General features: G+C 45.3%; 1 protein-coding gene across 2 annotated transcripts; it reads right to left on the minus strand.

The window, feature by feature from the left end:
• Window positions 1-543: 543 nt before the first annotated feature.
• BAAT (bile acid-CoA:amino acid N-acyltransferase) lies at window positions 544-22,349 on the minus strand. Of its 2 annotated transcripts, XM_029056181.2 has the most exons (5): window positions 22,182-22,349; window positions 14,321-14,476; window positions 7,638-8,138; window positions 5,227-5,429; window positions 544-1,568 (listed from the first exon to the last, which is right to left on the minus strand). In XM_029056181.2, exons 3-5 carry the CDS (start codon window positions 8,098-8,100, stop codon window positions 975-977), a joined length of 1,260 nt encoding a protein of 419 aa, XP_028912014.1. In that variant the 5' UTR covers window positions 8,101-8,138; window positions 14,321-14,476; window positions 22,182-22,349; the 3' UTR covers window positions 544-974. The 2 variants fall into 2 exon arrangements, with proteins under 2 accessions (XP_028912014.1, XP_028912015.1); XM_029056182.2 differs by lacking the exon at window positions 14,321-14,476.
• Window positions 22,350-26,152: the final 3,803 nt, after the last annotated feature.

Below are 26,152 nucleotides of genomic sequence, written 5' to 3' on the forward strand. Positions count from 1 at the left end.
CAGGGATCTGAGAGCCCTCTTTACAGCAACTTTGGGGCTACTTTGACCTGAGGAAGGGCTGGCAAGGATGAACTGTGAGGGGAAGGATGGATAATTGCAGGTCAGGGTCACTGGTGGGAAACACGCAGTGCGTGGTCTTTTGCCCTCTGTGCCAAAATGGTAGTGGATCCGAGTTGTGGGTAATGGGTCTGATGCCTGAATGGCAGGGACTTCAAATCAGAAGTGGTTGTCTTTCAGGCTGCTGTGTAACCTTGGGAAAGTCACTTCACTTCTCTGAGCCCTCAGTTACCTCATCTGGAACAGGGGGATTAAGACTGTGAGCCCTATGTGGGACAGGGACTGTGTCGAACCCAATTACCTTGTATCTACCCCAGGTCTCAGTACAGTGCCTGACACATAAGCGCTTAACAAACACCATTATTACTATTATTGTTATTATTAATGGCTTCCCTGAGCATACCACTGTTATACCACAGGGGAGACTTCAAATAACCGCCCCCGCATCTTTCTTCAAGTGGTCCCATCAGATGACAAATATCACCATTCATTTCACCAGTTTTACTGCAGAGAAAATTCGTCCATTCAAGACAGCAGATGATCACTTCTGAAATCACTTCCTCCCAAGCCAGATTTCCAGGCCCTTAAACAGCAGACATATTTTACACAGCTCTAGCTCCACCAGAAAGGAAAGATAGACATCTGAATGGATAAACTTGTGGAATTCTGGCAGATTTGACTGATGGTGGCCATCAAAGCACGATCTGTCATATTCACATGGGACTTGGACAGAAAGGAAATGAAAAATCACGGCACAATCCCTCCGTATGCCGAGGGCTAGTGTTGATCGACAGGAACGCACCAGTCCAGGTGGAGCAAAACCCAGGTCAGGAAGCAAATGAGGGGGAGAGAGGCTGGCAGCAGGAGCCCGGGGGAGTTTCTTTATCCTTTCTCTTTCCCCTATTTTCTCACTTGGCTCAGAGTTTGGGGGCTTGGTTTTGAGTGAGGTGATGTCTAAAGAATTTCTGAATCTCTCTCCAGGAATGTTCCTGTGCTGTCGCATGAGAGATGTACTTTCCACCCCACACCAAGGGAAATTTGAAAATGGCATTCCAGGAAGCAAAGCAGAGTGGAGAATAGGGGGGCTCGATCAGGTGCCCGGCTCCCGGGTAGGAGAGGAGCTTTCCACTGTTCTTCCCGTGTTTCTTCAGCTGCTCCATTGCGGCCTCAGCAAAGGCCTTGCTATTGTAATTTTTGTCGTCCTCTCCCACGATGAAGAGAATGTGTCCTTGAAACTTTTCTACAGGCAGCGCATTCCTACCTCCCTTTTCTCGAATCATCTCTATTGAATCATACATGCTTATTAGTCCAAAGCGTTCTACTCTGATCTTCTCTAGTGAAGGTAGCGGTGCCTGGATACAATCATCCTGGTATTTGTGCACCCCTTCAAGGATGATATTTGGGCCATTGATGCAGACTAAAGCGGTGATCTGCTTCAGATGAATTGCCATGGATAGTCCAATCTCTGCACCTTTGCATATCGCGATAACCCCTATGCCTGATCCAAGGACCTGAATATATATAGAATAGGAAGAGAGGGAGGGGACAAGCAGGAGGAAGCGGAGGGGAGAGGAGGAAGGGATTGAGGGAGAGAGGGAGGAAGGGAGGAAGGAAAGGGAGAAAAAGGAAGATAAGAAGGAACATAAGCAATTCTTGTATACTTGCTCTTAGGGTGCTTACAATCTAATGGGGAAGATAAGCATACATAGATGATGAATATTCAACACATAAAGAGAACCTGAGAACAGGTAACTCTTAACAGTCACAAGTGGCTAAATAAATAAACAAATGTAGAGTATAAATGAAATGGGAAAACATAAGAAAATCAGAGAATACCTCATAATGGAGGAAGTGACTTTCCAGAAGATTTTAAAGTGGGGGAAAGTGTGGTTTGGGCAAGTTATTTAAGAGGAGTAGAGTGGTTTGTGATCAGGGAATCACCTTGCTCCCTTTCTACCTTGCGTCGCTGATCTTTTACTACAACCCAATCCACACACTCCACTCCTCTAACCTCAACCTACTCTCTGTAGTTCGATCTCATCTATCCCGCCACCGTCCCTTTGTCCACATCCTCCCTCTGCTCTGGAACTCCCTCCTGCATCATATTTATTGAGTGCTTACTATGTGCAGAACACTGTACTAAGCACTTGGAATGTACAATTCGGCAACAGATAAAAGAATAGTGTTGGTATTTAAGCGCTTACTGTGTGCAGAGCACTGTTCTAAGTGCTGGGGGAGACACAGGGTAATCAGGTTGTCCCGCGTGGGGCTCACAGTCTTCATCCCCATTTTCCAGATGAGGGAACTGAGGCACAGAGAAGTGAAGCGACTTGCCCACAGTCACACAGCTGACAAGTGGCAGAGCCGGGATTCGAACCCATGACCTCTGGCTCCCAAGCCCGGGCTCTTTCCACTGAGCCACGCTGCTTCTCAAGAACCCTCCCCTTGACCTCATGGTTCCCTCTAGTTATCACCCCATCTCCCTCCTACATTCCTCTCCATCTTCAGAGAATTGTCTATACTCACTGCCCCAATTTCCTCTCCTCCAATTCTCTTCTCGATCCCCTCCATTCTAGCTTCCAACCCCTTCACTCCACTGAAACTGCTCTCTCAAAGGTCACCATTGACCTCTTTCTTGCCAAATCCAACGGCCTCTACTCCATCCTAATCCTCCTCGACCTCTCAGTTGCTTTCGGCACTGTCGACCACCCCTTTCTCCTGGAAACATTATCCAACATTTGCTTCCCTGCCACTGTCCTCTCCTGGTCCTCCTCCTGTCTCTCTGGCTGCTCATTCTCAATCTCTTTCATGGGGTCCTCTTCTGCCTCCCAACCCCTAACTGTAGGAGTCCCTCTAGGCTTAGTTCTGGGTCCCCTTTTATTCTCCATCTACGCCCACTCCGTTTGATAACTCATTCGCTCCCATGGCTTCAACTACTACCTCTATGTGGATGATTCCTAAATCCACCTCTCCAGCCCCAATCTCTCTCTTTCTCTGCAGTCTCGCATTTCCTCTTGCCTTCAGTACATCTCTACTTGGATGTACCACTGACACCTCAAATTTAGCATATCCAAAAGAGAACTCCTCATATTCCCACCCAAACCCTGTCCTCCCCATGACTTTCCCATCACTGTAATACTGATAATAACAATAATTGTGGTATTTGTTAAGCGCGTACTATGTGCCAGGCACTGTACTGAAAGCTGGGGTGGATACAAGCAAATCAGGTTGGACACAGTCCCTGTTCCAGATAATAATAATAGTATATGGTATTTTTTAAGTGCTTACTATGTGCCAGGAACTGTTTTAAACGCTGGGGTAGATACAAGGTAATCAAGTTGGACACAGTCCATGTCCCACATGGGGCTCACAGTCTTCATCCCCATTTTCCAGATGAGGTAACCGAGGCCCAGAGAAGGTAAGTGGCTTGCCCAAAGTCACACAGCTGACAAGTGGCAGAGCCAGGATTAGAGCCCATGACCTTCTGACTCCCAGGCCCATGCTCTATCCGTTATGCCATGCTACTTCCCAACCTGTCTCACAAGCCCATAAGCTTGGCATTATCCTCGACTCATCTATCTCATTCAACCCACATATGCGATCTTCCACCAAATCCTGTCAGTTCTACCTTCACAACATCACTAAAATCCACCCTTTTCTCCCCATCCAAACTGCTACCATGTTAATCCAAGCACTTATCCTCTACTGCCTTGATAACAGCATCAACCTCCTGGCTGACCTCCCTGCCTCCTGTTTCTCCCCAGTTCAGCCTGTACTTCACTCTTCTGCCCAGATCATTTTTCTACAGGAACGTTCAGTCCTTGTTTCCCCACTCCTCAAGAACTTCCAGTGGTTGCCCATCCACCTCCGCATCAAACAGAAACTGCTTAATATCAACTTTAATGCACTCAATCACCTTGCCCCCACTACCTTTCCTCCCTAATTTCCTATTCCAACCCAGCCTGCACATGTCTCTCCTCTAATGACAACCTACTCACTGTACCTCAGTCTCATCTATCTCCCCACCAACCCCTCGCCCACATCCTGCCTCTGGCCTAGAACAACCTCGCTTTTCATATTGGAGAGACTATCACACTCCCCAACTTCAAAGCCTTATTAAAAGCACAACTACGCCAAGAGGCCTTCCCTGACTAAGCCCTCATTCCTTGTCTCCCACTTCCTTCTGCGTTGCCCTTACGCTTCGATTTGCACCCTTTCTTCACCCTTCCCTCAGCCCCACAGCACTCATCTACATAACTGTAATGTATTTATTTATATTAATGTCTATCTCCTTTTCTAACCAACTCTGTTATACTGTACCCTCCCAATCCCCTAGTACAGTGCTCTGCACATAGTAAGTGCTCAATAAATACAATCGATTGATACAAAACCATCTAGAAATACCCAGATTATTTGGACCTTGGTAAAAATTGACCAGTGGCTTCAAAATCAGTGTTTCCCTTAGCCACCATGATATGAGAAGGAGTCGCTCTTGTCCATCAGTTCATATTCTGTATATGCAGAGAACCATGTTCTGACCCCCATTTTCATTTGCCCTAAAACTGGGGTGTTCATTCCACAGAGGGAACATGTGCTCCAGGCAAAGACAGAAGACTAAGAATCACGGTTTCTCTGCTAAAAATGTGACCTTGACCTTGAGAAAAATAATTATAATCTTTTAGTGTTTTTTTTTAAGAAGAGGACTGGATGACATTCTGCCTTTGCCACTCCACTCCAATAACAAGACCAATCAATCAATCAAAAACCATTGGGCTTTTCTCTGATTTTCAATCTTTTCACCATTCGTTGACTCCAATCCACAAAATATAGACCTGGAAAGAACCACCAGAGTGAGAGATAATAAAAGTGAGATTAATGTGGCCTGGACAGAGTAAAATCTTAGCAAGAGCCTATTAAATTTGGCTAGTACTGTAATGGGCACTCAATATGGCCAAAAGGAAGGCATGTGTTATAAGAGTGTTTTTGTTTCCAGTTGCCTGAAGAATAAATTGGAGTCACAGGACAAAAGCTCGAAAAGATCTATAAATCAATCGATCGATCAGTGGTATTTATTGAATGCTTACTGTGTGCAGAGCACTGTACTAAGCCCTAAGATTTTGTAAGCAGTTTGGCAAGAGGGGTATTAATCCAATTGTAAGTGAAAAATACCTTGGGATGTTTCAAGAGCAGATTGGCAGCTTCTTCAAAGTACTCCAAATCCACCAGTGAAGTGCTTTGGGGTAGGTCTTCATATTTAAAGTATGCTAAAGCCAACACGATAAAGCCACGACTGGCCAAGAGACTGGCCCGGAATTCAACCAGACCACCAATACCACCAAAAAGGTCAATTATCCCTGGGAAAGGGCCCTCTCCTGAGGAAAACAAGAAAGAGAAAGGCAAAAGTCAATCAATCAATGGTATTAATTGAACACTTTCCTGGGTGCAGAGCACTGTGTTAACCTCTCGGGAGAGATTAGCTGGTAGTAGACACGATCCTTGCCCACAAGTCTAGAGGGAGAAACAGACATTAAAATAATAATAATTATAATAATAATAATGGCATTTGTTAAGCAATTACTATGTGCCATGCACTGTTCTAAGTACTGGGGTAGATACAAGGTAATGAGGTTGTCCCACTTGGGGCTCATGGTCTTAATCCCCATTTTACAGATAAGGTAACTGAGGCACAGAGAAGTTAAGTGACTTGCCCAAAGGATAATGCCAAGCTCATGGGCTAGTGAGACAGTGAGGATGGTGGTGCTGTCTACAGCGATGGGAAAGTCAGAAAAGTCAGGCTTAATCAGGCAAAGCCTCTGGAAGGAGATGTGATTTTAGTAGGGCTTGGATGTATGATGGGGTGAGTTGGTGGAAAGTCTTGAAGCCAACTGTGAGGAGTTTTTGCTTGATGCAGAAGGAGATGGGGAGTAAGTGGAGGTGTTTGAGGATTACGGAGGTAACTAGGCACCAGGGCCAGACTAAAGCAGGGGCTTGAGCACTGAAAGCCCAGGCCTTGGGTTAGAGGAGGGGAAGCCCAGAGTTGGCTTTAGATGGTAATCGCTGTCCTCCAGACCCCAGCAAGATGGAAGCCTCTTGGGACATTCAATGATGGCACTAGTACCAGTCTAGCTAAGATGGCAGCTGGAGGGGATGGGGGATGGAGTGGCACTGGAGCTGTGTTTTAGTCCCTGTCATCCCTCCCACTTCCTCTGACATTGAGGAAGCCGAGCAACTATCTTCAGAAAATTTAATTTCTCCAACAACTCTCCGCTCCCTCCCTTCCCTAACATCCCCATCCCCTCCACTCCCCAAGCCAGACATAAAAATGGTTACAATGTGGCCCGAAGAGCAGTATGGACTACTGGAAGGAGCCTGGGCCTAAGAATCAGAGGGTCAGGCCTCCAATTCTAGCCCCACCCCCTCCCACCACGCGACCCTGGGAAGGCCACCCAAGCTTTCTGTGCCCTAGCCTCCCCATCTGCAAAATGGGGACCAATGCCAGCTCCTCCTCCTACCCTGACTGAGAGCTCGATGAGGGACAGGGCCCGTGTCTGCCCCAACCATCCCGCGACCCCCCGCCCCACCCCCAGAGCGTAAATTAGTAAGAACAAAGAAAGGCATGGACTAGAAAGTTAAACAAAGGGACTCTGGGTTCACAGCTGGCTAAACTCCATCTATCAACCAATGGTATTTATTGAGCACTTACTATGTGCAGGGCACTTGGGAGAGTCCAATACAACAGAATTGGTAGACATGATCCTTGCCCTCAAGGAGCCTGCAAAGTCAGTCTCTTTGGTCCTAACAAAGGACTTCAACAGATCCAAAAAGTTCCACCCAATCGATGGTATTTATTGCCCCTCATGGCCCAAAGCTCAACCCTGACTCTGGCTAATTGCTGCAGCTCCTAGCAAGGATGATGTAAGATAAAATGACCTGAAAGGCTCTTCTGTCTTGGGAGGAGGGTACAATTTGTGCAATTTTCCAATTATGTTGTGTTCTAAATTTCATGTAAAGAGGGGGAGGCAGAGAAAGTCGTAAGAAGTCAGTCAAAATCACTGTAATGATCAGAGCATTGTAATGATCACAAGTATAATCATCCCTAGGTGCCAAGCACTGGGAAGATACAATACAGTCAGCTCCGATCCAGTTTCTTTCCTACCTGGAGGTCAGAGGCCAAGGGGGAGGGAGAACTGGCATTTAATCCCCATTTTACAGATGAGGAAGCAAGCGCAGAGAGGTTAAGTGACTTGCCCAAGGTCTAATTGTATGGCATCTACCCCAGAATTCAGTAGAGGGCTAGACGTGGTAAGTGCTTAAGAAATACCACAATTATTCCTCTTATTATGGTTATTATTATGTTGGGCTCTGACCAGACTTAGACTAGGGTGTGGCCAAGATAGGTTGGACGGAGACCCCAAAATCTGATTGGAGCAGAAACGCTGCTGTATAGTGTGCTGTCACTGCTCTCTACCATGAATAGGCAGAGCCCAGTCCCGTTCATACACTGACTAAACACCCAATGGGAAAATAAGGCAAAAGACAGCCACCAAAGACAGGCTGACTGCACCTCGCTTTCTTCTCACCTGGAGGGAGGAAGAGGGCCCCCCGTACTCTTCCTTCCCTGATCTGGATCCGTTTTACGCCTGCACCTGCATACCACCGTTCCACAGTCGTGCTGATCAAGGGCTGATCCTCTATCAAGAAATCTAAGAGAACCATATTATACACCTCCAGCTTCACATGGTAAGGAGTGTTTATCACATCCTGCTTCATCAGCCTGGAAAAGGTTTTTTTGGGCTTCAGGGTCCAGAAGAGGCCCATGGGATGGACACCCACATAATCACCGCCAAGAGCAGAGGCTTTCTCCAGGTCCACCTCACCGGCCGCGTCAGCCTGGTAGAAGGCTCTAGACCGAAAGGGTTGCCCCTTCTCATCGATCAGGGTTGCATGGAAGGTCACCAACTGAGAGGGCTGAAGGCCTGTAACCTGGATCTGCAATGGCTCATCCACCAGGGCTGATTGAGGGGTGACTGTTAACTGCAACATCGCTGGTTCCCGAGCAACCTTCAGCCAAACTTCAGGAGCTAAAAAGAGAAATGGGAAAAGGAATTCGAAGCTCCAACTGGCTCAAGGAAAGGGACAGAGACAAATGTCTACAATGTCAAGCAATTCCCAAGAATCGTCTGAGCCCCATCCAAAATGTTTTTGTTCACCGCTCTCTTAGCGTAGTGGAAAGAGCACGGACCTAGCAATCAGAAGCCTTGGGTTATAATCCCAGCTCCTCCACTTACCTTCTGGGTGACCTGGGCCAAGTCACTTCACTTCTCAGGGCCTCAGCTCCCTCATCTATAAAATGGGGATTGAATACCTGTTCTCCCTCCCCATTAGACTGTGAGCCCTAAGTGGAATAGGGACTGTTTCTCTCCCGATGACCTTGTACTTACCCCTGGGGCTTAGTAGAGTGCCTGGCCCATAGGAAGTGCTTAACAAGTACCACAATTATTATTATTGTAACTATTATTATTATTCCGAACTACAGATATGCTTGTCTACCTAGACTGAAGAGGGTGTTACAAATAAGACCCTGGGGAGCTCACCTAAAGGAGTCACTGGTCAAGTCAGCATGGGGTACAACACATTTTCACTTGAAAAAAAATGCAGAAAGTACTCACTTGGTAAAAACACAAACATAAATATGTTTTTTGCCCCTGAACCAAATGGGAAATTTGCTGTAGGTTTTTTTTTGTTGTAAGCTACCGATCAGCAGAGTAAAGCAGTACTAATAATTATTATTATTATTATTTTTATGGTATCTGTTAAGCACAGTGCCAGGCACTTTATTAAACACTGGGGTGGATACAAGCAAATCGGGTTGGACACAGTCCCTGTCCCACATGGGACTCACAGTCTCAATCCTCATTTTACAGATGAGGTAGCTGAGACCCAGAGAAGTAAAGTGACTTGCCCAAGGAGCCAGGATTAGAACCCTTTACTTTCTGCCTCCCAGGCCCATGGTCTATCCACTACGCCGTGCTGCTTCTCGTAGGTTGAGATGAAGGAGTTTTTCTACGACGGAGTGAGGGTTTCACAGATCACAAGGGAATGGAGATGTGGGAGGGGAGGGTGGCAGATGATTAAAATGGGGATAAGGTTACAAGGAATAGGTGTGAACTGACAGAGGGGGAGTTAACGTAGGGGTAATGGAAAATAATAGCGGTGAGGAGAGGGGCTTGAGGAGAGGGAAAGGTCATGGGCAAACAAATCATGATTCCCATGGGGTTCAGTTGCGGCTCAATTTGCAACATTCTAAAAGTTGAAAAGATTACAGCTTCTGAATCCCAGGTCCATTCAGGGAGCAAAGCAATCCACTCTGATCTCTGGTCTCTTTCTGACAGTGTGGAGAATCCTTGCCACTCCAGGAGGAAATGGCTGGTGTCAGCCCAGCCCAGCCCAGCCCTGATGGTGGGGGCTGAGTGGCTATGAGGTCCTGTGGCTTCGGAATCACCAGCTCCGTCCGCCATGGCTGAAGACCCCTTGTGACTTGGGTGGGACTCAGCCGTGTGGGGCATTTTGCTTGGAGGTTAATCCAGATGGTGCTGTTCTGACACCATGTTGGGCACTTCTAAATCCCCTGCTCCGTTCTGGGAGAGGAGGGGCATGCAGCTACGATGGTCTCTGTGTAGCTCGGAGGGGTCTCGCCCGCATGAGCGGATTGCTTAGAGGGAGTTGGATAGGCGTGTGTTGGCCATCCACCATTCCTCTAATAGCGGGGCAGTTTGTAATGAGGAGTCACATGTTCTCCCCAGAAGTTCCAGAGTTTCCCTGTCCAGTTCCTTTGTAACTCTCCAGTGGACACCAACCGGTCCTAGTGATTTCTTTAAATCTAGTTTATCGCTGTGGTCTAAAGTGTCCTGGGTGATCCCCACCACCTGATCTAGTTGCTCTGACCTGTCTATTCCCCAAAAATAGCTTGGATGTGGAACTTCTTCTAGAATCTTCCTCAACTAAGACTGGAGAAAGGAATTCACTGAGCCTCTCTGCTACCTCCTTTTCAGCCCCCAGTGCATTTTTGACTCCATGGTTGTCTAGTAGCTTTCCCCTGATTTCCTGTTTGGCTTTATAGAAGTTGTGGTGGTGGTAGGAGTGGTCATTGTCCAAGTCATAGTCGCAGTAGTGGTAGTATTTATTGAGCGCCCCTGTGGTGTGGTGCCCTGGGGATTATGTTCCCTGCCCACAGGGAGCTTACACTCTAACTCCCTTCCTGCTTTTGATTGAATCTTTTGTTATTAGCTTGAGCGTTCCTTGTAGAGCAGTCTTTGGCCTCCTTTTTGTACCCCCTCCTCCCCCGCCCATTACACTGTTTGCATTGATCTGGCTCTCTTCTTGAACTTTTCAGTTTTCACTTGTGTGAGCTTTCCATTTTCTAGAGGATGTTCTTTTCCTTCTGATGTAGGCGATTACGGAAGCAACCGGAAAGCTCATCCATTACATTTCTTTGGTGTTTCATGTCAAAGACAAGGCCATGCCATTAACTCCCCACTGTGCATGTAGATTTCTATATAAATTCCAACAGTCCCTGAGGCTTTATCACTTTCCAGGTCTTGGACAGTAGTAGTGAGTTTCTCAAAAGTTGAAGTTAAGTCTGGGTCATCCCATTTTGGCCAGTTTTCTATTCTCTGTAGGACTACGTCCTGGATGGTGGCAGATCCGTTCAGAAAATCATGAAACTATGTTTGCTATTGTGGTAAGATCCTTTTCCCATCTAGGTCACCAGCTTAGCTATCTGCACTCTTTAGAGGTCTGGGATAGTACGTGCAGGAGCATATAATATCTTTAGTGAAAAATAAAAGGCCTTGATTTAATGGCAGTCAGCATGGGCTAAGTAGAAAATAAGTCCAAATACATGCAAGACCATTTCCCAAAGGAAAATTTCCAGCAATGTATCGCTAGTGATATTATTCCTTTACAAATCACACTGTGGCAATGCGATGTCATGGGCCGGGGGGGGCGGGGGGGGGGAGGGGGGGCGTTTAGAATAGAGTTCCAACAAGTTTGGAAATAAAATGAACAAGTGAGAGGGTATTTACTAGACACAGGATGATTAGAAAATAAAGCAAAAAGCTGTAGCATGACAGGCAGTCTCACAGTTTCCCTAAAGAAAAGGAGAATGATCAAGTTAGATTGTTGGATTGACCCAGATCCAGACAGGGAGGACGGCAAATAGGAAAGGCCCTTACCCTCTTTTAGATTGTGCAGTTATGACTGGGTGTTTTTTCTGTGTTTGCTTCTTTGGCTCAGGAGGGGGTGAGTGGCCTCCTGGTCAAAGATAGCTTTAGTTGATTAATGAAGACCAGGGAGTACTTGTTCTAAATGTCAACACAGGGACCATTGCCCTGTTCTCTCTAGGGAGTAGGTAATAGGTTTGCAGGGTGGGTCTGTATGCAGAGGAGCTCTGGTGGCCTTCTTTGAGGCCAGACCCAGATTAGTACAGTGCTTTGCACACAGTAAGCGCTCAATAAATACCATTGAATGAATGAATTCAGTAAGAGAGTATGTGGCAGGAGAGGTAAACCTTATCTCTCTTTCTTAGATTTGTGAGGTTATTTCTTGGGGTTCTTTCTGGACTTATTTGGTAACTTGGAAGTGGTTAAGAGGCCTCCTGGTCAAAGACAGCATTAGGTGATTAATGGAATGGAGTCTGTCGATCCATGCACGGACCTCCAGTACATCACGCTGTTCCACTCAGCATACAGGACAGGTCAGTTCGGGGGTCAGCAGGATCGGCTGCTGATATGGCACATATTTCTGTTCCATGGCCTTGGATCTCATCTGGTTTCCCAAGAAAGCCCCACCCCAGCGTTTGGTACAGCAGATGTGGGGGTCTCACTCAGCAACAGGATGAGGGCCAGAAGGGCCTGCTGCTTGGACACTAAACTGTGAGCTCACTGTGGGCAGGGAATGTGCCTACCAACTCTGTTGGAGAAGCAACGTGGTGTAGTGGATAGAACATGGGCCTGGGAGTCAAAAGGTCATGGGTTCTAATCCCAGCTCTGCCACTTATCTGCTGTGTGACTTCACTTCTCTGGACCTCAGTTATCTCATCTGTAAAATGGGGATTGAGACTGTGAGCCCCACATAGGACAGGAACTGTGTCCAAATTGATTTCCTTGTATCCACCCCGGTGCTTAGTACAGTGTCTGGCACACAGTAAGCGCTTAACAAATACCATCATCATCATTATTATTATTACTCTGCCAAGCGATTAGTACAGTGCTCGGCACACAGTAAGCATTCAATAAATATGACTGATTGATTGATTGATTGATTGATAGAGGACAGACTGGGATACAATGTCCTGTGGCCAGAGGGAACGCAACTTAGAGGAAATGTTTTAGGAGGGCTGTGAAGGTGGGAAGAGCGGTGGTCTGTTGGATATGAAGAGAGAGGAAGTTCCAGGCCAGAGGGAGAATGTGGGCAAGGTATCAGCAGTGAGATAGGATACAAATACAATGAGTAGGTTGGTGTTAGGGGAATGAGGCATGCATGTTGGGTTGGAGTAGAAGATCAGCAAGGTAAGGTAATAATAACTGTAATGATGATAATAATGATGATATTTGTTTAGCACTCCCTATGGACCAAGTCCTGTACTGAGCCCTAAGGTAATAATAAGAATGATGGTATTTGTTAAGTGCTTACTATGTCCCAAACACTGTTGTAAGCGCTGGGGTAGATACAAGGTTATCAGGTTGTCCCACGTGGGGCTCACAGTCTTAATCCCCATTTTACAGATGAGGGAACTGAGGCACAGAGAAGTTAAGTGACTTGCCCAAAGCCACACAGCTGACAAGTGGCAGAGCTGGGATTAGAACCCACAACCTGTGACTACCAATCCCGTGCTCTTTCCACTAAGTCACGCTGCTTCCAAGTAAATACAATATTATCAGGTCTCATATGGGGTTCTCAGTCTGTGTAGGAAGGAGAACAGGTATTGAATTCGCATTTTGCAGATGAGAGAACTGAGGCACAGAGAAGTGAAGTGACTTGCTCAAGGTCACACAGCAGACAGGTGGTGGAGCCAGGATTAGAACCCAGGTCCTCTGACTCCCAGGCCCGTACTTTTTCCACTAGACTAAGCTGCCTAAGTAAGATGGAGATGCTGATAGAGCATTTTAAAGCCAATGGTAAGGAGTTTCTGAGTGATGCCGAGGTGGATGGGCAACTGCTTGAGGTTCTTGAGGAGTGGGGAGTAGTCCAGATCACTCTACTTATTTTGTTAATGATTTGTATATATCTGTGATTCTATTTATCTTGATAATATCTACGCCAGACTACTTGTTTTGACTTGTTTTGTTCTGTTCTGTTTTGCTTTGCTGTCTGTCTCCCCCATTTAGACTGTGAGCCCATTATTAGGCAGGGATTGTCTCTATCTGTTGCCGAATTGTACATTCCAAGCGCTTAGTACAGTGCTCTGCACACAGTAAGCGCTCAGTAAATACGACTGAATGAAATTCAATACCTGTTCTCCCTCCTACTTAGACCTTGAGTCCTGTTTGGTACAGGGACTGTATCCAACCTGGTTTTCTTGTATCTAGCCCAGCACCTTACTAAGTGCTTGGCACATAATAAGGCCTTGTTAAATATCCCAGTTTTTATTTTGGGAAGCATCTGCAACTATCACTAGCTGAGAAGAATCAAACAAGAAACATAAACACCAAGATTTTGAAAAAAAAAAAGACCTAGGAACAAGAAAAGGAAGTAAGGCTATCTTATACAATGTAGGCGTGTGAGTAAAAAGGTAAAAAATACTATCAGTAGCAAGGGATAAGCTCACAGAGAAAGATGATGGTTTAATCTGACAACATGAATCAGAAGACAACCTGAAAGACAGTTGGAATTCTTTAAAGCATTTAAATAATATGTCACTTTGGAATATCATGCATGATAGTATTTATTATTATAAAGGGGAAGGTGTTGGGATAATATTACTCATATGAAGGAAATTTCCCAGCAGTACTCTGAGAGTCAGCAAAAGAACAAAGTCAAAAAGAGGCTCACTTTTGCACAGACAAATCTTATCAACAACCAGCTATTTTCTATTTACTAAAGTATGCAGTAACTGGACTGCTTTCCCAACAACCAACACACACTCATACCTGTACAATAAAATGAGGAAGACCAAACTGTTCTTTTGATTACTGAGTTTTTGAACTGTCCCCTCTAATGATTCAAGCTGTAAGAGAGCTCCATTCAGATGGCTAAAACTTGCCTTTGATTTCCAGTCACTCAGAGGTTCCTGTCCACTCCATTTGAAAGTTGCAGATCTGATCCTTTCAAGTTTCAGTTTACTCTTGGGAAGGCAAAAGCTTAGCTCTTTTCCAGCAATCCTTCTCTCCAACGTGTTCTTGCAAGCTGGAGAAGAGGACTGGAAACAGATGACAAAGGTTCCCTTAGAGATACAACATGAAATGGATTGTCTCCTCCCCTTCTTCCCTACTACTTTCCTTGCTCCTCCTCTTTTTCTGCTGATCTCATCTTTTCCCTATTCCCTACCCCTTTGGAAAATATCTTGCCACCCTCTTATGGTGCTCTTTCTCCTGCCAGGAAAAGACCAACTCAAAAAGGGCTAGGGCTAAGGAAGGGAGAGAGCTAGGGAACCAGAAACTGAAGGGGAACACTGGGTGGCAGAGTCAAAAGATTATGAGACAAAGAACTACAGTGATACTTTTCTTATGGTATTTGTTAAGCCCTTACTATGTGCCAGGCACTATAGTAGGTACAGTGTAGATACAGTCCGTGTCCCATATGGGGCTCACAGTCTTAATCATTTTACAGATGAGGGAACTGAGACACAGAGGAAGTGAAATGACTTGCCCAAGGTCACACAACAGACAAGTGGGGGAGCCAAGATTAGAACCCAGGTTCTTCTGACTCCCAGGCCCATGCTCTATCCACTAAGCCATGCTGCTCTGGGGAGGCAAGTGAGATTGAAGGAAGATGTGAATAAGCAAATCAGAAGAAAGGGATGTTAAATGAGATTTCAAATGAAAAGGATGTCTTTCCCTCCCCGGGAACTGTTGCTGAATGATTTTTGACTGCCATTTCCCTTCTGGTCTAGGCGGGGAAGAGGGGCTGTAATCAGTCAGCCAAAGCTTCCTTTTTGGAGTTGGCATCTGTGGGCAGTGGGCCTCGGGGTCTGGACAGGTCTGGGTCACGTCAGGCCCAAGGATGCCTGGGGAGATCAGAGCAGACCTTTTAGAGGGAACTTTCAGCAACAAAGTTTCAAATCCTGCATGGGTTCCCATAGAAAGCTTTCACGCCTTTATGAATCAGCTTTTAGTGCCTTTGAATTCATTAGAAATAGGGCTTTTACTGATTTTAAATCAGCAGGCCCTTATATTCCAAGATACTAACAAGAAGTGCCAAAAGTCATTTCAGGACCCCTAGCTGTTTTTTTTGGGAACTTGTCTTGGGGGGGGGTGGTGGTGGCTGGGAACGGCAGGGAAAGGGGGGAAGCAAGGAGAGACTGTATTTTTTAAAAGGGCAAGAGGATGACCCTGAATGTCCTGACAGACCTGTCAATTAAACCTGTAAAAGTATTGAGGGTGGGGGAGGTCTTAGAATCAATTATATGGCTCACTGAGCCATAACCAACATGATTTCTTGAAGAGCAAATCCTGTCAGATTAATTGAACCTTCTACGGCAACGCGGGTCTGTAAAATCAGGATGATATGCTCTATCTTGACTTTAGCAAATCTTTGGAAATTGTTCTGCATGATCTACTCAGCAGTAAACTGGAAAAATGTGGTCTAGACCTGTATTGAAAAGGACCGTGGCCTAGTGGAAAGAGTACGGGCCTTGGAATCAGAGGATCTGGGTTTTAATTCCAGCTCTGCCAATTAATAATGATAACAATAATAATAATAATAGTAATGGTATTTGGTAAGCGCTTACTATGTGCCAAGCACTGATCTAAGTGCTGGTGTAGATACAAGGTAATCAGGTTGTCCCAGGTGGGGCTCACAATCTGAATTCCCATTTTCCACATGAGGTAACTGAGGCACAGAGAAGTTAAGTAATTTGCCCAAAGTCACACAGCTGACAAGTGGCAGAGCCTGGATTAGAACTCATGATCTCTGACTCCCAAGCCCGGGCTCTTTCCACTAAGTCATGCTGCTTCCTGCCTGCTGTGTGACCTTGGACAATTCGCTTAACTTCTCTGTGCATCAGTTACCTCATCTATAAAATGGGGATTAAGACTGTGAGCCCCATAAGGACTGTGTCCAACCTTATTACGTTGTATCTACCCCAGTGCTTAGTAATAATAATAATAACTGTGGTATCTGTTAAGTGCTTACTGTGTGCCAGGCACTGTATTAAGAACTGGGGTGGATACAAGCAAATCGGGTTGTCCCACAGGTGGCTCAGTCTCATTCCCCATTTTATAGATGCGGTAACTGAGGTACAGAGAAGTGAAGTGACTTGCCCAAGGTCGCACAGCAGACAAGTGGAGGAGCCGGGGCTCAAACCCCCAACCTTCTAGCTCCCAGGCCCTCGCTCTATCAATTACATCATGCTGCTTCTCTAGTACAGTGCCTGACGCATAGTAAGTGCTTGAGAAATGCCATTAAAAAATCCCCAAAAAGACCCGAGGTGGACCTACACTTGAATGTTGTAAAGTGGTATGTAACAGATCAGTTTCAATCAGGCAGGCATTACCAGGTCCCAGCACCCTGGACTGGTAGTCAGATCTGGGTTGCTTCAGAGTGCCCTGTAGGACACCGCAGTAAAAGTATCCATGGCCTGCATACAATAAAATATTTGATTTGCAAAAGAGCTTCTGCATAGCTATGGTGCCATCTACCTTACAAAGCATAGAAAAGTATTTCATTCCCCACTAGCCACTGTTAAATGAATGTCAATCCCAACTGTGGTGGTGTCTACACACAAGCACTCTGAAAATGAGTCTCATTCTCTGTTAGAATAGGATTGTTAGTCAAGGGAAGAGTTTACTGAGAGCTTTATGGAATCTTTATCCTTGGAGAGCATTAAGAATAGGGTAGGCAATCATTGTCTGGGATTGTCTGAGAAGCAGTTTGGCCTAGTAAAAAGAGGACGGGCCTGGGTTCTAAGCATGGGTCCACCACTTGGCTGCTGTGTGACCTTGGACAAGTCACTCACCTTCTCTGTGCCTCAGTTACCTCACCTGTAAAATGGGGTTTAAGACTGTGAGCCTCATGTGGGACATGGACTCTGTCCAACCTGATTATCTTGTACCTACCCCAGCACTTAGTACAGTGACTGTAAGTTTGTCGTAGGCAGGGAACGTGACTACCAACTCGGTTATATTGTACTCTCCCAAGGTACAGTGCTCTGCACACAGTGAGCGCTCAGTAAATACGATTGAATGAATGAATGAAATCCTCCTCCTCCTTATTTAGATTATGAGCCCCGGGTGGGACAGGGACTGTGTTCAACCTGATCATCTTGTATCGATCCCACCGCTTAGGTCAGTGCATGGCACATAGTAAGTGCTTAACGAGTACCATTATAATTATTTTTGACTTGGGGCCAGTGCACAAGGACTCCTGTACTCCAATGTGCTTCTCTCACTTCTTGCCACAGCCATATCTCCTAGAAGACCAAAGCTGCAGCAATAATGGTCTGTGGGGTGGTTGGTTCCCACCCTTCCTTTCAGCCTCTGCTGCCACGACCTTGGCCTCGCTCCAGGGGTATTCCTAGGATGGCAGCCAAGGCTAAAGGATTCCAGAAAGGACCGGCTTTTGGCCGTGGTGGCCATTTTGAGAAAGACACCAGAGTCCTGGAGCAGTAGGGGTAAGACTGGAACTCTCTGAGTCTATTTGCCTTCCCTTCCATGGCGCTCTTTCCCCTTGGGATTCTCCTTCCCACCAGTGACCCCCACCCACCACCCTTTCCATCCCTGTAGGAATTACCACCCTCTCAATGGGCTTCTGCCCTTTCTTTTTTCACTGCATATGTGTATGTCTTCTTGAGGGCAAGGATTAGGTCTACTTACTCTATTATACTCTCCCAAGTGGTAAATTCAGTGCTCAGCCCACAGTAAGCATGCAAAACTACTGACTGATTTTATCTGTTGCACCCACATGTAGTTTTTTTTTTTGTCGGGGGGAGGTGGGGGCTAGTTGTAGCTATGGGGTCAACCATGCATCTTGGTGATTTGGTAACTTTCAGATGGAGTCCCCTCTCAAAGACATCTTGAAAACTTTAATCTGTGGAGAGTGCTGCAGTAAGACCAGAGTCATGCAGCACTTTCACCTGATCAGATCTCATTAAACACTGGCATGCAGGGCTAATCTAGCCCAGGAACTTGAATTTACACCCCATTAAGGCTTGGAATTCAGAGCAAGATTTGGGGCCACAAGAATCCCATGGTTATGTAAATACCTCCTGATATAATCTTAAGCTATAGAATGGAAAGGGCAAAAAGAAACCAAGGCTCTCCCTCCTACTTAGACTGTGAGCCCCATGTGGGACCTGAATATCTTCTATCTACCCCAGCACTTAGTACAATGCTTGGCACATTGTAAGAGCTTAACAAACACCACAATTATTATTAAGCTAAGAAAACTCTAAATAGGCAATGGATTTATTTGTTTTCTACAGAGAGCCTTTTGACTTTTATTAATCAACGGTATTCATTAAACTCTTACTGTGTGCAGAGCACTGTACTAACAGCTTGGGAGAGTACAATATAGCAGAGTTGGTAGGTGTTCCCTGCCCACAACGAATTTGAGCCTACAGTCTGTAAATATAAATATTTATATTCATATAACAATTACGGATATGTATGTAAGTGCTGTGGGGCTGAGAGTGGAGTGAACACCAAGAGTCCAGAAGGAACAGATCCAAGTGCAAGCACACGTTTAGTGATACTATTTCAAATTAAGTTATTTCCCTCACTCAGCCTTGCTGGCTCAGAGCCAGACAGCATCAGAAAGAAGAGGGCAGAGTCTATTTTGCCTACTGGAATGGGGACAAAATATTTGCACCAAAAGCACAAATAGCATTTTCTGTTAATCATACGACAAGGTCACTGAACAAAGGTCTACCCTGGGGATTAGAAAACTAGCTGAGGAAAAGGGAAAAATATTTCTGGGTCACTGTCAACTCAAATACCTTACATTTTAGGTCATGAGGAGCAATGTTGACAAGAGAATAGGGCACGGACCTGGGTTCTGATCCCTGCTCTTCCACTTGTCAGCTGTGTGACCTCGGGCAAGTCACTTAATGATTCTGTGCCTCAATTACCTCATCTGTAAAATGAGGATTAAGACTGTGAGCCCCATGTGCGACAGAGACTATGTCCAACCCGATAAACTTGTTTCTACTCCAGCGCTTAGTACAGTGCCTGGCATATAGTAAGTGCTTAACAAATTCCATTAAAAAAAATTGTAAATGCAGCCATCACAAGCCCACTGCATTCTCTTGCTCCTCTCTTAACGCCACTGTTAACAGCCAATAGTTATTTTAAGGGATTTTGAGTTAAGACAACTGGCATTTACATCTCTAAATTTACACATTGTTTCAGCATCACTACACGTTGGTTTTGACTTTAATAATAATAATAATAATGTTGGTATTTGTTAAGCGCTTACTATGTTCAGAGCACTGTTCTAAGCGCTGGGGTAGATGCAGGGTAATCGGGTTATCCCATGTGAGGCTCACAGTCTTAATCCCCTTTTTACAGATGAGGTAACTGAGGCACAGAGAAGTTAAGTGACTTGCCCACAGTCACACAGCTGACAAGTGGCAGAGCCGGGATTCAAACCCAGAACTCTGACTCCCAAGCCCGTCCTCTTTCCACTGAGCCACGCTGCTTCTCTCTGAATCAAATCTACAAATTTACAAATCTAGCCTCCGCTATGACCCTATTTCCAAGGGCACTGGTAGTCAAGGGTAAAGATGTGGATTAACTGTGTGGAAGCCACAAGGAAACAGAGAAACAATCTAAAAGATACAATAATAATAATAATAATAATTATGGTACTTGTTAAGTGCTTATTATGTGCCAGGCATTGTTCTAAGCGCTAGGGTAGATACAAGATAATCAGGTTGGACATAGTCTTTGTCCCACTAGGGCTCACAGTCTTAACCCCCATTTTACAGATGATGGAACTGAGGCACAGAGAAGTTCAGTGACTTGCCTAAGGTCACACAGCAGACAGGTGGTGAAGCTGGGATTAGAACCCAGTCCTTCTGACTCCCAGGTCCATGCTCTATACACTAGGCCACTCCGCTTCTCACAAGGGACTGGTGACTGGTGGCGGGGGGAGCGGGGAGGTAGTTTAAAGGTGGTTGGGGGAAGGGGGGAGGTGGAAGGGGTGACCTGATAGCCAGGCAGAGGTCACCAAGGAGGGTAGAGGTGTCCATTTTACTTCTGATGAAGTAAAAATCGGCTACCCTATGGTGGAACCTCTCTGACTCAATAAAAATACAATCACACTCTGGGTAATTCTGGTAAAAATGAGGGCATCCGACCTTGGTTCAGGACCCAATCCCTCATTCATAATATCTTTCCTATGGGAAAATTGGTTTCTACTTAAAACACTTTAACTTAAAAACGTAGTTTTCAGGAACCAATTTTGCCTTAAATTGGAGGACTGCCTGTACTCATTTTATTAAGATGATTAAGGAGATACATTAAAGGCCAGGACATAGTTAACTTCAGTAATAATTCATGTAAACCAAAAAACCCCAGCCTTATTTTCATGTTTATTCTTGCAGATGTTTTATTATATAATGAATGTTATGGAAAATAATGAATACACTCTGGAGCGGCGGTGTATCCAGGTCCCAGCACCCTGGACTTGGTAGTCAGATCTGGGGTCCTTTTCCCCCAACCACTCTCTGAATAACATTGGCATAAGCACTTCTGCTCACTACTTGTCACTCATCTTACAGAGATGAGGTGAAGATGTGTGGAATGGTATTCACAAAGTACTTTGAGCTCCTGGAGAAAAAAAAGTGAGTGGGGTGGGGAAGTGGAGAGGGAGAGGAAGAATGGAAGGGGACAGGCTATCAAAAGCAGATCTTTAAGGATGCACATTGTGTCCACATGGATCCTAATGAGGGGAAACTTTGGGGGCCCAGAATACAGAAGACCACTTGCAAAATAGAAAGTGTGATAATGTTTTCTCTTCCACTTGCTACTCTGCAAGCAGCTCCTTGAAGAAAGAGCAATGCTGTTCCATTCCTTTGGAAGGGCATTCAGCTATTCTCCTGCCTCAGGGCCCAGCCCTGAAAGCATGGAAGCTGCTGCAACTTTCCCATCTTTCACCAAGACATGATCCTGACTTCTGGAGGGGGATACATCTGTGAGGCATCCTGAGGGTTTCATCGCCCCACTCTGAGTGCCCGAGAGAACCCTCTGCTTGAGTTGTATTTATAGGTTAGGTAGTGGGATCTAGAAGTTCTAAAACAAGTTCAGGGGAGAAGAATCCACAGCCAACGATGAACGTGCTCATTGCATTTATTGAGGATCAGGATATTCATCCACTGTGATCGAAAAGAACAAGAGTTCATTACTGAGACAAGGCGTTCTAGCGCTGGGGACTGCAGGTATGTGAAGAATACAGAAAGAAAAAGGATGACAGCTTTTAATATGGGCAAATAAACGGTTAAATGTGGCAGCAGGAAGGGTTTAGAGAAAACTGGATTGGCCAGATGGCTTAAGGGAAAAGTTCAGAAGCTAAAAAAAACAGTGGAAGCAAGGAACAAGCGCAAACAGCAATATACTGCTTTCAGGTTGGTCTTTTCCAGTTCTGGGTCTGTGTGAGGTTGGGAAACTTCATCACTTTGGTCGCGTTGGCTAATATTTTTTTAAAAAACATCATCAAGCATGAAGTTTGAAAGAGTCAAACTTAGCAGAGAGAAAAAAAAGGTTATTGTGAATGTGTTCTCATCCTCTCCAGTTAAGGTAAAAGTCATTTCAACAACACCGATCTTGCAGTGAAGTTAAGCAAATTGGTTTAGAAAGTTATTTCTGAAACCAACAACAATAACAAGAAACCAGCTGCGTGTATTTTTTGTATTGTCCCTAATTATTTTTTTCCTTTGCAAACCAAGGCTATTCCAAAATTGTACTTACTGTTTAAGAAGAGAATCCTCTTGGGTGTTAGAGGGTCTTGATGAGGTGGCAGTCGCCAAACGGGACGTATGGTAGAATTTCCAAGCTTTTTATAAGGCTCTTGGTGAGAGGTTTTCTGGGGGGTTTTTTGTCCCTTTTTTGCCCTTCCCTTCTTCTCCAGGGACAATGGGGAGGTGTCGGTTTAATGTCCCTGATTGGTTCACAAACAACCAATCTAGCCAATGCAATTTAAATACACCTCACCTCGCTCTCTTGCTCTGTCTTTTTTTTAAATGATATTTGTTAAGCGCTTCTATATGCCAGGCGCTGGGGTAGATACCAGATTGTCAGGTGGGATACAGTCCATGTCCCTCATGGGGTTCACAGTCTTAATCCTCATTTTGCATATGAGGTAATTGAGGCCCAGAGAAGTTAAGTGACTTCCCCAAGGTCACACAGCAGACGAGTGGTGGAGCGGGGATTCATTCATTCAATTGTATTTATTGAGCGTTTCCTGCATGCAGAGCACTGTACTCAGCGCTTGGGTGAGTACAACAGTAAACAGTCACATTCCCTGCCCACAACAAGCTTACAGTCTAGAGAGGGGGAAACAGACATGGATATGAATAAATACAATTACAGCTATGCATCTAAGTGCTGTGGGGCTTGGAGGGAGGAAGAGCAAAGGGAGGAAGTCAGGGCAATGTAGACGGGAGTGGGAGATGAGGAAAAGTGGGGCTTAGTCTAGGAAGGCCTGGATGTGGGAAAGGGGTCTGCTTCGAGTCAGGCAAGATTGAAGCACAGTGAGAAGATTAGCACTAGAGGTTGGATTTCTTTGAGCAGGTTGTAACTGTACAGTACAATCTATTACAGCTTGGTGTTAATAACACTAAGGAAATGGATTCAATCCCTGAATGGGCCAGATGCTTTTTCTGTCTTCTAATATGAAGGACAGCTATAAATGTCTTCCCTAATCTTTATTTATCGTATCTATTCAAGCATTTTTTTTTTTGGTCTTAACCCATAGGCTAGTGGCTCAACTGGCACTTTCAGTGGAAATATCCATAAATGTTTAAATGGATGCCTGCACTCCAGAAGAGGCATGCCTTAATTATCTAAGCAAGCCATGAACAGACCCCTCCATTCTTATAAAAACATGTATTTCAATTTTCAAGGTGTGTGAAGGGGAAATCAAATTAATGCTTAGTACAGTGCTCCACACAGAATAAGCGCTCAATAGATACCACTGATCAATTGATCACAGGGAAAAGAATGAGAAAACCACAAATGACTTTCTGTTTCATCAAGTTTATTCTCTGGGCAGTAATATCTATCCATTCACTTGTTTCCCCTGCTTTGCTTCAGCTTTTTCTTTGCAAGCATTTTAAAAAAGCACGTGAAAAGACAGTCAGCATGTCAAACCAGACATCCAGCAGTAGTAGTGGCAAAACTATGAAGCAAAGCTTCCCATCTTTGAGATCTATTGGTTGGGACTAGGGGAAGCAGGCACTTTATTAAATTACATATTCAAAGATCTGAAAGCAGACATTTCTAAGAAAAAGAAAGGATTTTTTTTTCCAACCCTAGCTAGATTCTTTAGGCCGAAAATCAACTTCCTTCTCTCACTTCCCTACCCCAAACTTCTTCTGCAACATGAAAGTCTAATTTTTGGTGAAATGTAACCCTGGAGTGATTGTCAAGTCTTGGGGGCTCGGGGGGGGGGGAGGGGGGGCAGGGAGGTGGGGTGGATGAATTATTCCATTACTTTTATGAGACCAGACTTCGGCAGAGTGGTAGCTAACAGAACACCCAGGCTTAAGTTTTGGAGTGTTTGTCCAACTGTAGGAGGATGTTGCTAATCGCTTTGTTGGCTTTAGATAACTGTCATGTCTTTTTAATGGAAAGGAAAGTTTTATGGTTAAAGGTTCAACATTTGCTATGACCTTGTAAATATTATTTTAGCTCTCCATTGGTTCTATTAACAATGGCCCTCTCTTTCAAGGGGGTCTGCCAGCTGAGGAGACGGTAGGGGCCTACTGTGCTTTTCAACCAGTGGTGAAGAACAGGGTGATTCACCATCTGACTTCTGCTCTCAGGACAAGGGCAAAAAAAAAAAAAAAGGCTAGCTAGCTTTCTTAGTCGGGGAGCCCCATGTGGGACAGGGACTGTGTCCCAGATGCTTATATTGTATCAACCCTGGTGCTCACTACAGTGCGTGGCACAGAGTAGACACTTAACAAATACCATTATCCTTATCAGGCATCCAGTCTAGAAATTATTCTTGTCATGGGAACGGCCTAGACCTCTATAGGTGACAAGGAAAACCCTTCGAGGATGGGAAGAAAAATGGTCTAGACCAGGAACGCAAGCCTCCGGAACGGAAATGCCACAAACAAAAACCATAAGATGGCTGAGAGCTGCAGATAAAAAAAATATATATATTTTACACCAGAATGGTGAGCAGACATTCTGGGTGAGGTGAGGGCAGGGAAGATGCAGTGAGTAGCGGCAAGCAGGACTTCCCAATAGTGGGGGGCGGGGGAGTGGTGGAAAGAAGAGGCAGCAAGGGCCAGGTCCCTCATACCTTCCCAGCCCAAGCCCATGTGGGAGGGGGCACTGCCACCACCGAAAAGAGTCGGAGCAGGAGCCGACTTGTAGTCTGCCGGTGCAGCAGCAAAATACTAAATAATGAAGCATAGGATACCTAACTTTTTTCCGTGCGAGCCGCTCAGCAGGTGAGGAGTCTGCCCGCCTCGGTTTGGCCACCTCTAGTCAAGATTCAGCGTTTTAACCCACTCTTCAGTCGGGAGGGGAACTGAGATAAAGGGTATAAAAATCAAAGTTTCAAGAGTGGCTTGTGATTCTTTTTATGGTATCTGTTAAGCGCTTACGCACTGTGGTATGCGCTGAAGTAGATACAAGCTTCTCAGGTTGGACGAAGTCCCTGTCCCGCATGGGGCTCCCAGTCTTAGTCTCCATTTTACAGATGAGGTAATTGAGGCACAAAAGTGAAGTGGCTTGCCCAAGGTCACACAGCAGACAAGTGGCAGAGCTGGGCTTAGATCCCAGGACCTTCTGACTCGTACCCGTGCAGGCCCGTGCTCTATCCATTAGTCCACGCTGCTTTGATAGATCTTTCCAAATGTCATCCAAAAGGGCATAAAATGATAATGGTTCAAGCTGTTCTCAGCATACATGGCCTTCTTTCTGAGAAACTCAAAATGAATCGATGCTATTCATCCCTGCGAATCAGGAAGTTACTTGTAAGATGGTAAGCTCCTTTTGAGCAGGGATCACGTCTTCTATCTCTACTGTCTTCTCCCAATCACAGAGCCCTGCACCCAGTAGGTACTCCAAAAATGATGGATTACTTCTAACTGTATGCCTATTTAACAAATGGTAAAACTGAGGAATTTCGAGAGGACGTGATCTTCCCAAGATTATGCAGTCAGTCGGTGTTGACCTGTTCTCCACCTAAGTCCTTGATTCACTTAGTGATGCTAGGCTTTAGTAAGAGGATACTGTTCAAAAAACCAAACATTCCCAGGAATTTTACCAAGGAATCCAAATGCAGGGAAGGGATTTCGGCTCTCCTCTAGTGACCTCTTCTGGACAACAGCATGGCCTAGCGGAAAGAGCATGGATCTGGGAGGCAGAGTACCTGGGTTCCAATCCCGGCTATGCTGCTCGCCTGCTGTCACTTCATTTCTCTGGGCCTCAGTTTCCTCATCTGTAAAATGGAGATTCAATGCCTCTCCTCCCTCTTAGACTGTGAGCCCCAAGTGGGCCAGGGACCGTGTCTGATCTGATGAACTTGTAGCTACCCTAGTGCTTAGAACAGTGATTGACACATAAGTGCTTAACAAATACCATTTAAAAAAAAAAGTGACTTATGACAAACCAACATTTTGCAAACAGACCTGCACTTGCCTCTGGTACTTGGCACCAATGCCAGCTCATGAATGACTTGAAAAGGAAATCAGAGTTTGGAA

The sequence above is a fragment of the Ornithorhynchus anatinus genome, chromosome X5 (assembly GCF_004115215.2).
Source record: "Ornithorhynchus anatinus isolate Pmale09 chromosome X5, mOrnAna1.pri.v4, whole genome shotgun sequence".
NCBI classification, from domain to species: domain Eukaryota; kingdom Metazoa; phylum Chordata; class Mammalia; order Monotremata; family Ornithorhynchidae; genus Ornithorhynchus; species Ornithorhynchus anatinus.